Source organism: Heliangelus exortis, chromosome 1 (genome assembly GCF_036169615.1).
Source record: "Heliangelus exortis chromosome 1, bHelExo1.hap1, whole genome shotgun sequence".
NCBI classification, from domain to species: domain Eukaryota; kingdom Metazoa; phylum Chordata; class Aves; order Apodiformes; family Trochilidae; genus Heliangelus; species Heliangelus exortis.
In genome coordinates, this window is record NC_092422.1 from 81979582 (window position 1) to 81994231 (window position 14650).

Genomic DNA, 14650 nt, shown 5'->3' on the forward strand with positions numbered 1-14650 from the left:
GAAAGAGCAGAGGTTAGCAGCTGTAAAACCCATACCTATTCCTGAAGTGTTGGTCCAAAAATAGCCCAAGTTCTGACTGGGCTCTTTGGGATGTAAAAGGCAGATACACGAGGTCTTGTTCAAATACGATTATGTGCAACCTTTTACAAATAAGATTATTTCTAATAATGTCCCTGTACCATAGGAACCTCTTTCATAATAGTATTAGTCTTTGTCTTGATGGCAAGTTAGGCCCTAAAATACAGGTGCACCATTTAAAGAAATTAATCTCAATAAATATTGTGTTAGATTGGGCTGTAAAATCATGTCCATTAGGATATCCTTTGGAGGTACAGAAAGTCTTTGTACACAATACAGATATCTTAAAGCATAATAAAGAAAGAGATAGGCCAAAGAGTGCTTATAAAATTGAGGTAGGGTTGTCTTATCATCACCAGCACTAAACCATCACATTCAAGAATGCAGTGTGTTACCATGGATGCAGCCTGACAAAAATTGAATATTTTGAGATTTGGAGGGGGTTTGTTTCAGTGTTTGTAGTGTTTTGGGCTTTTTTTTGACATGTGCTTTTTAAAAAAATATTTTATGTATTTAAGCACAAACTTCCTGATGTCAAAGACAACTTACAGAAAGAAGTATCTGTCTGAAAGGCACAGATGCAGTTCATGACAGGTAGGTGCACTGCCCCTAAATGAACATGCTTGTATCCTCTCCGTTCCTCTTCTTCATCAAACCCTAGGCTTGTGATACCTCTTTTGCAGACAGTGGGACTGGTCTGTATGATTTGCTTGAGCTTCAGTGTGCTTACACAAAAGGGCATTTAGATAAATGGTGAAAACAGCTCGAAAATGTTTTTGTTTTCTTTTTTTTATTATTTTTTAACTTTCAAATGGAGTACAACACAAATCCACTAAAGCCTCATTTCTCTGCATGAAGAGTTTTGCTTTGGAAATTCTGAAGTTTATTAGCTATAATAGTAAAAAATTCCGAGCACGGAGATGATGATGTCTACTGCCAGCAACAATCATGCAAATTGGTAAATATTTACAAATCCGCAAACTAGACATAGGCAGTACTGAGATCAATATTGAAATGATATATTTAGCTTGTTTCTATCCTCCCTCCCCCCCCAAGATAAGCATACAATAACAACTTCCAGAAAACAGCATCTATTTCGTTTTCTTTAGGTTAGTAAAACGTACAAAAGTCCAGTGCCCTCTATTGCCAACAGCAGTGATTGCTTTGCTTGCTTGGCATATCTAATACCAAAGAAAAATAATATTAAGATAATAAAAATGCATGGATATTAGTCTAGCTTCCTAATTTTACTAATCCTTTAATTAACTTTAAATTAGAGGTCTTGGATACTACATTATCTTAGATTTAAATGCCATCTAAAATTCAAAATGCAGTATTCACTCAGACATTTCTAATGGCAAGTGTTTTGCCACGCAGATCCTCATTGCTTAAGATCCCACGCTTGTACATTTTTTGGAAGGGAAGTTACTTGTAATGGAAAACATTTTAAGCTACAAAATTTGATTTGGAAAAGGAACATGTGCAAACAAGAGACACTGAGAATGTGACACAATCTTGGGCGACTGGACTGAAGGACTGACAGCTCTAATGCTCCCTGACTGGTGGGGATTTCACCACGCAGAGATCCTGTGCACATGGGCAGGGTGGTTGTGCTGCCAGGCCTGGAGCTCCCATGGGAACCTTACCCCCCATGGGGGGCAAGGAGATCAGGAGATGAGTATAAAATGCTGGTGGAAGCAGAATCCACTGTCCCCAGTGAAAAGCTGCTCCTGAAAGCAGCTGAAAAGCTCACTGAAAAGCTGCAGTCAGAGTAGAATTTGCCCACCAAGCCAAAGCAGAGAAAACATGTCATTGCTTGTTCAGTGAAGGGAGTCACACTTGCAAGAGAAAGGCCTTCCAAGACACACAGAGAGTAAATACAACTCCACCAAAAGATGTGCAGATACTTATGCAGAAGTCTCACTCTTCATTGATGTGAAAAAGAATCTGCTGTCTAGGAGCTGTCCAGTTTAATCGCAATCATATAGACAGTTTTGGGGAAGAAACCCACAATGGGAAAAGTTGTGAGGCCTCCTGACAATGGGAGAATGTTGTGGAGGAAAACCCTTAATGCACACAAAACAAAACCTCCGGTGTTTGAACATCAACTTTCAAACAAAGAAAAACCAAAAACAAAAATAAAAAAACAACCAACCAAAAAACCCACAACACAACAACAAAAAAACCTAAAAAACTCAAAAAAACCCCAAAAGCCATACCGAACAATATAGAGACATTCCCATTAGGTTTTTGTTAACCTCAAACACCAATTGTTGTGTCTTTGAGGCATAACCAAGTACATTTTTGCCCTTTCTAGGTTTTCAGTGAAAGAACTATACTGGAAGTTTTCAATCCCTCAGCTTACACTGATGTTAGCAAGAACAGAGAAAGTAGAGGAGCTTGACCTCTTCGACAGTACTTTGGTTTTGTCACGCTGCACTGAGACACCTCTCAGCTTCTGATGGTCCTTAACTTATACAGCAATTGCAAAGAGATTAATCCATGAGAGCATCGAGGCCTCTGCACTGGGCAGAGTTAAATACTGATAAATACAAATTTTATAAGGGAGAGACTCTCTAAGCAATTAGCCAACACTAAGATGAAAAATTATTTTGAAAGCAAATACGGAAAGTCATCAAGTTTATAAATTCGAAAACTTGAACACAGAGTTGATATGCACAAAATTTAAAGCATGAACACTATTGTGCTTCTAAACTGTGCCTATTTCTGTTCATGGTAACCATCTCAGTCAAAATGAAATTCTTTAAAAGTATATTCATACATAGTGCAAGTTCTAGAATAAAATTCTGAGGAAAATAGATGGCAATATCACCATTAGTATTACTTTAGAAAGTACAGTAAAAATAATTTTAAAGTTATTTTTCATTACAAAGGATATTTATTTGAAAGATAAGAAATATTCACACAGAATGTATCCTACTTTGCAGAATAACAGAAAAAAAATGATAATGTGGAGACTTAATAGGTAATTTACTATATATCAATGTAAGTAATTCTGAGCATGTGTTTTGCCTGACGCTTATGTATTCTGGAGATAACAAAGAAAGAAAGTCACTTAACATTTTACAATGCAAATGTGTTTTCTGTACCAGGTTTAAACAATTTGGCTTTAAAAAAAAAAAAAAAAAAAAAATTAAAAGCTTTTGCTTTAATAATACAGAATAGACATGATGGGCCTTTGGTGTGCTCTTGCAAGACCTATCATGGAAAGGTTATTGGTATAAGAAAGCCTGCTTGGTATTTTAAAACAGTATCTATCCCAAGAGTAGTGTTGATCACACAGAGCTGGAAAGCAAACTTAAGCACTATTAATCTTCAATGAGACCTTTGCTTATTTGCCACACTGTAGCAGAGAAAAGTCATTTGGCACCCACATTCATAAACTGCTCTTTCTTATCACTTTCACTATTGCACTTTAAAAGTCTGGTAACAGACACAGAACAGATTAATTTGGTATCTAGAATAGATGAATATTAGCCATGGTGTCTCACCAATATCAAATAATACCAGCAACATTTTTTAAAATATATCACAAATTATACAATTTTAAATCTGTGTGATAGTATTAAAGTTTTTTTTTCAGAAAAAGAAATAAATTATGAGGCTGCTCCAAAGGTATTATCGATGTTTGGTTTATGAATTGAGATGACATTAAAATTTTCCATTTTAATATGCAGCCTGGATTGGATAACAGTTTTATCACAGACACAATGTCAAAATTTTACTGCCAACTGATCTTTTTTTTTTTTTGTCCTGGAGGCAACATTCTCATAGGTGTTAACCAATCCTCCTTGACATTTACCTCCAAATTATTGTAACTTAGATGAGTAATGCACAACTTTGGTAAAATTCAGCATGACTCTACTGACCCATGTATGGAAACAGATGTAGGCACAAAACCAGAAGCTTTTGAAGCAAGTTGCAGTGTGAGTCTGCAGTGTTAGCAACAAAACTGCAATACGTGCTGCTTCGTGACCTGGTGGATGCAGCACTGGCTGTCCGTGGGTGTTGGCTGCTCAGTTCTACTGCTTCTTAAGGCTTGGAGCAGGATCAGCATTCAACCCATGTCTACTTTGATCAAAATTACTCTTTTTAGGATAATTTCTAAGTAACTCTTTTTTCCTCATAAAAGAATTAGCATGTCTAGTTTCTATTTGGTAAAAAAAAAAAAAAAAAAAAAAAAAAAATTGAAGCACCTCCTACCTCTCTTCATTCTACCTTAACACAAAACAGGTATCAGATGATATAGGAAGATCTCAGTCTTATTTCTTTGCTGAAAACAGTGATGAAGACTGGATGAATTACACAGCATGAGAACATGAGAATACCTCTACATTGCTGTGTCAGGTTCAACATACTGTAAAAATACAGGACTAGATGCAAATGCTTTTGAACTAGGAATGCAGGCTAATTTGTGGCAACATGGACTTCAGCAAACTTGTATTTACTCTGTTGCTCCAACAAGCTTTTGTGTAGGCACTAAATTCTGTGCATAATGGCTAAAGCACCACAGCTACCTGAATAACCTTTTCTGAACTTCTTTATAATGACATTAAAGTCTGTCCTGCAAAGCCAGTGCTGACGTACACTCTAGAACTCAATCCTAAAACTGAAATCCTACAGTACCAGCATGCCCTACTGATTACTTTTATTATTTGAAACAGCTAGGGATCTTTTCTAGTCTTCTCATACACATGATCTGAACTTCCAAGTATAGGGTTTAATTTTAATTTTCCTACCAGTCGCTCGCTGATCTACTGCCTTCATTTGGCGTATAAGCTACTAGTTAGATACCAGTCAGATAACAGTTTTAAGAGAGCTAATACTGCACATTTCAAACTGTGTTTTTGTGATTCTTTGACAATCCCAATCCCCCCTTTCTGCAGCTCCATTTCTTGACTTTTACTTGTAGTCCACAAATATGGAAAAGAAATGGCACATCTGATGGAGTTTGATGTAGATTAGTTACAATGCTTAACGATGCGATTTTTCTTAGCTTAAATTCTATAATAAAAGGATTGATTTCTAATTTTCCCTATTTCCCTATAGCTAAGTAATGAAATACTTGGTATCTTTAAATTTATATTCATATTTTGCCTTCTTAAATAAAAACAGGAGGAAAAGCAAAGCCTGAGGTAGAGAAACCATAAAACACTCCCTCCTAGCCCCCTAAAAATTTACCATTCACTGTTTTCTAACTCTTGATCCTACTGGAGGAAGATTAATAATTTCAGTGTTTACATAAAGAAATGTACTGCCATATACAATGTCTTCTTAGACTTCTTAGATTATGGAATTTTCTAACATTTTTCAGCCGAAATGTGGACAACATAATTAAGCCTCTGAATTTAAAAGAAATTTTATGAACATCTGGTTTTTGATATTGCAAGTTAAAACGTTGAAAATTCATTCACAAATTACCATTCTTTCATGAAACCCATTTACAGTTTAAGGTTTTGACCTCAAGTTAGCCATAGGATCTAATCTAAAATTCAAGCTGCCAAAACTTCCAATTAACTGCTTCTCTTCTCTGTAATTGCAACAGATAAATTTTTTGCTAACATTAAAATTGTCAGTATTTTGAGACACTTATTATTATTTCTCTCGATAATGAGGGAAAGAAAGAAACTGCCAGTATTTCTTTAGTCATAGGAGCCTCTTTGGTAATGGTTTCTTTTTTGAAGTCTATTATGCAGCAGCCAAGTAAAAATGTTTAACCAGTGATGCAACATAAGCTCATTTAAAATGGGGCATAGGCATTGTTAATATAATTATTATGGCTGTTTCAAAGTTCCAGCAGAGCACTGATACCCATCAGGTCTCATGATATATTTGGATTCTCCCAAAACCCAGTTAAGAATCTGTTTCTTATTTATAAATAAAGGTTTCAGTTGCTTTAAATTTTAAAAGTTGAGATTTGAGCAAAAGTTACCATGCCCAGGACTAGATACATCTCTTGTGAGAGCTCCAATTATTGTTCTATTAATGAAAACTAGGTTACAAAAGGTACTTTTGCTACCATTACATGCACTCTGCAGAACTTCATTATTTTATAAATAAACTTCTGAGGACAATGAAAAGCTCTTTTAAAATGAAATTATTATAAGTAATATATGCCCTGTCCTTAGTGCTGCTTTGAGTTTCAACCTACTGTATGCTATTTTGGTGGTAAACCAACAAAGACTCACGGAAGAAAGTCATACACAATTACTATGATTAGAAGGGGAAAAACTGGTCTGGAAGGTCTTCTGGATTATGTCCTTCCATTTCTCCTATACTTTTAATTTACAAATTACAATTTACAAATTACAATTTAATTGTTTTATCTCATTGACATTATGAGAGAAGAGGAAGAGGAAACCTGTTATTTACAGAAGCTGTAAAAGAGACATGAAAAAATATTTTGCCTGCTTTTCCATTTAGAGCACCCACTTCAACCTGTAAAAGTAATTTGGAGACATGGCCTCACCCATAGCAATTGTAATTTTGGTGACAGTTCTGCTAGCTTTTCCTAGATATCCTTTCACAGACATTTTGCTAGCACTCCAGAGGTTTCTAGGGTCTGCACATCACAGATAGAAAACAGGCAAGATGGTACAGTGGAGGGTTCTTCATGGATTTCATGTTAGGGATGTAACTCCTTAGCTAAGAGATAGCAGAGTTAATTGCTGAACTCAGGGCATATGAGTCAAAGTGGACAGAACAACTACTGTTTTCTTTCCAGGCCTGTGATTCAAAAAATAGAATTCTTTTTCATCCCTAAATAAAAATTATATGTGGGTTCTTAATGATGCTACTGACACATACATTAGAAAATCAATTTTCAACAATTTACTTCTGACACTAAAAGTGTTATTTATTTTTATACTACTAGTCATGTGGAATCATTTTGCAGATGTGAGTATTTTCAAAGTTTACCATGAGAGTAAGAGTACTGATTCACAGGTACTCTACACACAGAACTTGGAGGAAAAGGATACAGCTCTCTGGAGGACAATTCCACCTCAGACTCAACACAAAAGAATATTTAGAGCATTTAGAACTAAAGCTTTCCTTTGGACTCCATAAGTAGGCTATTAGGTTTTTTGCTGTGGTGGATGGGTGGCAATTGTATAATCGTAACAATGCTAGAAAATCCTAAATATTTTACAGTTCATTAAAAACATGGATTTCATTATTCACAAAAAAAAAGATAAATGAGTGGTATAATATATTCCTTTATCTTAATTCTGAACTCATAGTCAAATCTGCTGAAGACAGCACCTCTAGAACAACATAGGAGTGAATTTAAACCAATTCTACAAAGGAAATAATTTATTTAACACTTTTACAAAGGTAACAATGATGAGAAATCACTAAGCTGGAGCATCCCATTATCTGAAATCAATTCCCCAGCTAGAAACAGAGATGGATTTGAACCACTGAAGGAGTGGAGGAGGAAAATAAACTGTAGATTTTACATTGAGATCCACTTTCAGATTTTGAAGACCACGTCTCCCAAAACATACTGGTCTTTAGAAGAGGAAGAACCACAGTCCGAGGACAGTACACAGGTATCAACTATGACTGCTCATGTTGCAGCAGAATACAAGCAGGGCCTCTTATATTTCTGTCCTGAAAACTCAGCAAGAATCAAGTTTGCATGGTACATGACTATATACTGAGCAGCAAACCACATTTTCTGCATTTGTACCTCACAGGCAGCCAGCAAATACTAATAAGCTTATGGGACACGTGACTTTTCCACTTCAGCCCAACTATTCTGTTGTTATGAATAACAGCTTTGTAGGACAAGAGTAATTTTTCCCCAGATTTAAAGATCAAGAGGTTTTCTGTAGATTGATTGCTGAAATAAAAAGACTGCCCAAAACACAGGTGATGTATGAGGCAAAGAAAAACTTGAACCACAGTGCCATAAATTTGCTTTTTCTTTTTTTTTTTTTTTTTTTTTTAAATAGTCCCATGTTGCTCACCCATTTTGTTTGTGATTCACTGTACTTCCCAGAGCTTTCCTTGGCTTTATTATTGCCAGCCCACTTAGCCCCATCTGTATGCAGACTACTACTGTCCTAAATATAATACTTCACACTTGTCTTATATCTCATTGATTAAGCTGAGACCATTTGTTCAAGATTGTCTAGTCCTCCAAACTGCTTGGAATCTGTGCTGTAAAGATGCTGCACACAAATTTGTGCTGTCTAAATCATTTGAATCACTATAAGATTAAATGCTTCAGACCACGGTAAAGTCCTCTGGGACTCTCTGCTTGACTGAGTCACTGCTGACCAATTTTTTCAACATTATGATATTCAAACTTTTTTTTTTTTTTTCTCAAATGAAGAGAATTAGATGGGACATGATCAAATACAGACTAAACAGAAGCTACTGTTTCACAGGTACTGTTTCATTGTTGTCTATTGCTAATTATTCCCTAGCAGATGAAATGACAAATTATGGTATTGATTTAGTTTATTATTAGCAAACACAGATCAGTAACTATCTTCCAGGAATTAAAATATGTTTAACTGCATTAATAGTTGAAACACATTTTTTCTTGTGTATGGAAAATAAAATTATTATTATACTGCCTGAGGAAGCTCCCTTAAATTAGTTATTTGCTCTTTTTTTCCAGTATACTTGAGATTTTTTCCATTCTCCAAGAGTTTACAAAGATAACTACTTCAAAACGTATTATAACTGACTTTCATAATTTACTGACTGGATCACACTTCTTATCTTTGACCTTGCTCCTCTCCATATCATCTGTTTTTTGTTAAATTTGTGATTGAAATTAGAAACAAGAAAAGACAAGCCAAATAGAAAAAAATGTTGTGCATATCAGGAACATAACAAAGGAGTCCAACAAACAGTAATACATCACTAGTTTGATAAAAGGCAAAATAAATCAAGGCATAGAACATTCTGAGAAGAGGTTGACTTCTTACATTTCAGTCTCTAATGAAATCAGGAGACTAAAACGTGGACATTTTTTCTAATAATTCTGTCAACTGCATTCAGCAATACTTGAAACTTCAAGCTGTTACCTTGAAAATTAAGCCTCAGTGGAGAAATATCAGGGGTTGCAATATACAGAGCATATATTGGTTTATAAATAAATAAAAAAATTTAAATACCTTAGCAAACTGTGCATTTATCCATTTTGTGAATGTTTTCTTTTGAACATCTTCCCGTTCATCTGCCAGGGAAAAGCAAAGCACTTCATTAGAAATATGAAACAAGAAATAAATAGTACAGTATTACTAATTAAAGCTTTGGTCTTGGATTGCTGTAAAGCTGCTAGTAATAATTCAAACTCATTTAGGGCACCTATTTGGATGCATTCTTTTCTAGTCAATGACAATAATGTATTCTGAAAGCCCACAGGTTCCCTTCCTGGTAATGGCCTAGATCCCTAGCTCATCTCACCCATTATGTGGTGTCCTTTCTTCTGGAAGGAAACATGTTGCAGTAGGATCTGAAATGATCCAGTAAAACTTTAGATTTCATGTAAGTGTTAAAAAACATATTACCCAATGGCTTTGGCAACAGGAAAATCTGCTACAATCCTTTTAGAAACAAGTTTATATGCACATCCTCAAATTCCTTGCAGATGTAGAATCTTCTGGATCACAATGACAATTCTGAATTGGCAGCCCCTACTATACTTTATGCCTTTTCTGCTTTGCAGCTATTTATCTGTTTGCATTCATTACCTCCAGTAGAAGAAAAAAACCCCACACCACACATTTACATTTTTTTCAGCAATACATGAAATTGTAGAGGGAGATGATTATCTTAGGCTTTGATTTCTGTACCTAAGTAGAGTCTTGATGCACAATGGACCTTGACACACAAAGGTACAATTCTGATGTATTTTATGTAGGTGGGAAACGAAAGGTGCCTGCAAAGTAGAACCTAATAAGCAATTGATTGGAAGTAACTATTAGACATCATCCCTTGAAATAATACAGAAGGACAGACCTCTTTGCATGACAAAGTCAAACCAAACTAAAATGAAAGGGCATAAGGAAAAAGGCTGCAGAATGCTTAACTAAAATAATGCTCACTCAATGATGTCTGTTGGTTTGCAGCAAAACTCTCTGCACCTCTTAAATAAATTTAAGGGATTTTAAATTTCCATCTGAAATGTTCAGCAATTAATAATGTTAATGGATTCATCTGAATTTGAAAGGCAAGTATGGATGAGCTATACGAGAAATGCACACCATTAATAATGTACTTTTTCTCTCCCTCCACCCTTCCACCAGGGAGACAAGGTAAATATTTTTTGATACAAATATATTCTTTGTTCTTAAAATCTCACCTAAATAGACAACTTTGAAACTGACTTTAACAAGAATATTTTCAATTCTCAGCAACACAATATACACATGAAAAAATAATACTTGAGTTTGCTACACTACTGTTTCTTAAAAAAAAAATCTGCAGGCAGGAAGAAGACAGGCTAATTGCTTTCAGATGATCATCAATGAGAAAATTTACATTGCCATTGTATTACTGAAAACATGCCATAGAAGCCAGGCATTATATGAATTCTGCCACTAGTATATGAATATTTGCTAGAATAAACTTTAAAGAGCCCTACTGCCATCTATGCCAAATAGTGCTGCTTGCTTCCTCCCTTGGCAGAAAGTAATACTTGAACAGTTAGAGATTCATCAAAAAGCAACAGGAGGTGCATGCTTTTAATAGTAATTGTTGCTAAAGTTGTTAAACATTTTTCCCTACAAACATCATTTCCCTCTTTGTCAATGGTTAGTAAGCTATTTATTAGTTGGGTTTTTTTTTTCATCTATGTGCAACACAAGAGAGATGGGAGATGGAAGATGCATTTTGTTGCTAGAAGATAGATACTCGATGTTGGATTACAAACTTATTCACATACTTTATATAAAATATTACATATAAATAACTTCTGATAAAAATGCCACATGAAACATTAAAATGGGGTAGGACATTGTGTGGGATTTAGCACAGAAAAAGAAACAACCAAAAGCCTTTTCCATAGCCTTCAAATTTTCTCTTTTCCACTCCAGAGCAGCAATACAAAATATTCAGTAACAGTGCATGTCTTTTTTGCTTTTCCACACAGATACATGCCAGAGAATCAACTGCTAGTCACCTACTAATCCATGTCCATCAACCAAATAAAAACCAGGGTCTCCCAAAGGAAGTGAGAATTATACCCACAATTTAAACATTTGAAACATATTCAAAGTTCAGGTAATGCTCTGCTATATTTACAGACACATCTACCCACCATTGCTGTTGTATTTATCCTGAGATAATTTCAAGCACTTTTCTCTCTAGACGCTTGCTCTGTCAAGCTTATACCACAACAATTTTTTAGTGGTAGCCTCCTACCCTAAAAAGAACAAATCTTTTGGTAGTGCACAACATGATATCCCCACAGTAAGCACGGTATTTTTTTTAAAAAAAAAGATGTTCTCCCAACCCACATTTATGGATTGAATGCTAGATGTAGAAGCTGAATGGCATTTGCCAGGTGCTGCAGAAGGATGCCAAGAACACTCAGCTGACACTTTCATAATGCTGTGTTTATAACAGAACCTTCAGAAACAAGCTGATGAATGCCCTTTCAGGTGTTTCTACTGTGAGGAAATACCAACAATCAAATGGCCAGGCAGGTAATTCTTTTAGCTATTCAAGGGTGATACAATATGTTTAATTCTTTTCTTTTAAGATGGTAGAACAGCATATTGTCTCTTTTCAGGTTAAATCTAAACATGAAACACTGCATGGATCCTGAATTCCTTTATTACAATAATAATGTAATCACTTCCCACAGCAAAAATACATGTTACCCAAAATGCCAGACATTGAGTGGAACAGGCTTAACCTTCTTTCTGTAGGTTAACAACTTGGAAAATGAACACTCTCAGATTTAGAGAAAACCTTCCAGAGGAAAAAAAGAAAAAAAAAAATATATATATATATGTACTGAGCTGGGAGATATACCTAATTTTCATGCACTACAGTGAGCCTCTAATACCACTGTGCAGACCTTGTTTTAACTAGAAACATTCACAAATGGATCTTAAAGTTCTTGTATATTTCTGGCAGGATGAGCATCCAGATTTGCAACTGTAAATGCAAACCTCTTGAATTAGCTAACTGCACATTTGACTTTAAAAGTATTATTCCAGGCTAAATTATGGCCAGGAAAGAAAGTGCTATATTAACTGAGCTAATCATCTGACAAAGGACAGTTCTAAGATTTAATCAGATTTAATAGAGACAAGTGGTACACTGAAGAATGCTTAGAAACATGCAATCAGGATTCAACAGAACAAAAATGCTATTATTAATGGCAAGTGGTTACCAGAGAACTTTCCTAGATACTTAATGATTTCATATTTGCAACCTACTACTCAAAAGAAACTCTCATCTATTTTCCACATAAAAGCCAGAACTGTTGTCATACCTTAGTAAACTACATTTATTTCTACCCCCTAAAACATCATCACACATTTTAAAATCAAAAATGGCAACAGTAAAAAATTTCTTATAAAATATCCAGTGTAATTGAGATACAATTCTGAAATCATACAGTGGTTAACAAGTTATAAAACCAAACCAAAACAAAACAAAAAAACCCAAAAAACCAAAAACCCACAAAACTTTTAAACAATGAGAGCTGCTGAATACCAAGCAGATTTTAAATAAACCAAAGTTCAGAAACATAAGTACTTAGGTCACTACGTTATTCTGTTTGTATGATACAAGCCACTCTCCCTCAGAAAACATGGAGTGGGGAAAGGAAGCTTCTTCTCTGATGCATCCCTCCATATTTTTCCAGAGGACCTTCAGCCTCTCTTACTCAACACACCTGAGTAATGCTTTCACCTAAATAATTGAACCTAAATAATGCTTTCACAAACTCCCAGAGTAGTTGAGGTTGGAAGGGACATCTGGAGGTCACCTGGAGTTGGGTTGCCCAGGGCCACATTGAATCCTTAAGGTTTTAAACATCTCCAAGGATGGACACTCCACTCTTCTTCTATGGACTGTAACATCAAAACTGTGTCCTTCCTACCAACTGCAATTTGCCTTCCACAAATGTGGTGGTGATTTCCATTGCAAGTGGCTCAGGGAATTCTTCCCAGGTGCAAGTACAGCCCATTTTTGAAAGTGAGAAGACATTCAACAAAAGTGCACTGACAGTTCAGGGACACAGGAAATAAGCCATATGCTCAGATTATAAACTTTAATTTTAATCCAACCAACCAACCACTGTCTTTAAGGTGCTAACAAAGACATAAAACGTATTTGAATCACTGCAAAGACAGGAGCGGATAGGAGGCCTGGTTGCATGATAAAATATTTTATGCAGCTTCAGCAAGCAGTTCCATCGCAGTTTGGAACATAAACAGGAAAAAAAAAAGACTTGTTTTATTGTTACACAGTGTTGCCTTGAGTTGGCTTAAAAATAATTGAATTGCTATGTTTTGTCTACCAGGAACTATTAGGAAGACAGAAGAATAAAAGGAAAATAGAAAACAGGAAAAGAAAAACAAATTCTTCTATACTGGATGGAAACAATCCTGTGAAGGCAGATGTCAATTCCTTCATTCATGGCAACTGCAGGTTCAACTAAACACTGCACTATAGAGAATAAAACCATCAAAGCTGCTATTTGATTTTCTAGCAGCCAAACAATGCAGATTTAGTAAAGTCCAGGATTTCCTTCAGTGAGTACTGGCAATGGAAGGAGCACTAGGAACAAAAGAGGCCAGAGATGGTCACATTACTGATACTCTGGCTCCATCGACTCAGTATTCTTAGAGATTTTCAGCACATTGTTACAATAGTCTGCCAGTAACTACCACTGCTGAGAAATGTTCCCTTCCCATTCTTGTTTATCTGAGAGGGGAAGAAGAAATCAATTCAATACAACGACTGAATGATTTGTGAGTGGACTGGCTATGATTTTCAGTCATTGAGGTCATCCAAGACATTCACAAGATGACAGGAAATGCAATAGAATGCTTTGACAGACAGCCAATGATTTTAAGCCTATTGCTTATGTAAGGCAATATGCAACACACAATTCTTTGTCCATCTTCTATAAATATACTGATGAGCAGTGTGTTGATTTTATCTAAACCCTGCTAGAACTGCCTATTCCCTGTACTACCCCTTGAGACTTTCATGTGGAACCTGAGTCAAAATCACCACAATCAGGCCGTCAGAGGCTTCCCAAAACACCGATGAACCTATTCAAATACTCAGCAGGAATGGAAGACTTCAGCATTCAGAAAAAACAAATTAATGTTACAAAAAAAAAAAAAAAAAAAAAAAAAGTACAACGCAACTCTCCCAGAAATCATATATCAACATTTTCTGAGTAAGATTCAAGGTAAATTTAGGAATCGACCAGGGGTATTCCTCCACCAAAAAATTTTAATGTTAGCTCTGTTTCCCCCATCCCTTCTGCCAATACAGGAACTCAGAGAGAGAAAGACTGCATTTGCTGCTGAGGGAACAGAAGAGAGAATGGCTATAAAAC

At 35.6% G+C, this 14650-nt stretch overlaps 1 protein-coding gene across 12 annotated transcripts in view; it reads right to left on the reverse strand.

Moving 5' to 3' along the window:
- The window catches only part of DMD (dystrophin), a 1120784-nt gene that overhangs the window by 825605 nt on the left and 280529 nt on the right, over positions 1 to 14650 (reverse strand). For all 12 annotated transcript variants that reach the window (XM_071750505.1, XM_071750583.1, XM_071750574.1 and 9 more), the window contains one exon: positions 9234 to 9295. In XM_071750505.1, the coding sequence (XP_071606606.1) occupies positions 9234 to 9295 (62 nt within the window). Of the gene's footprint in view, positions 1 to 9233; positions 9296 to 14650 lie in introns of those variants that run through there.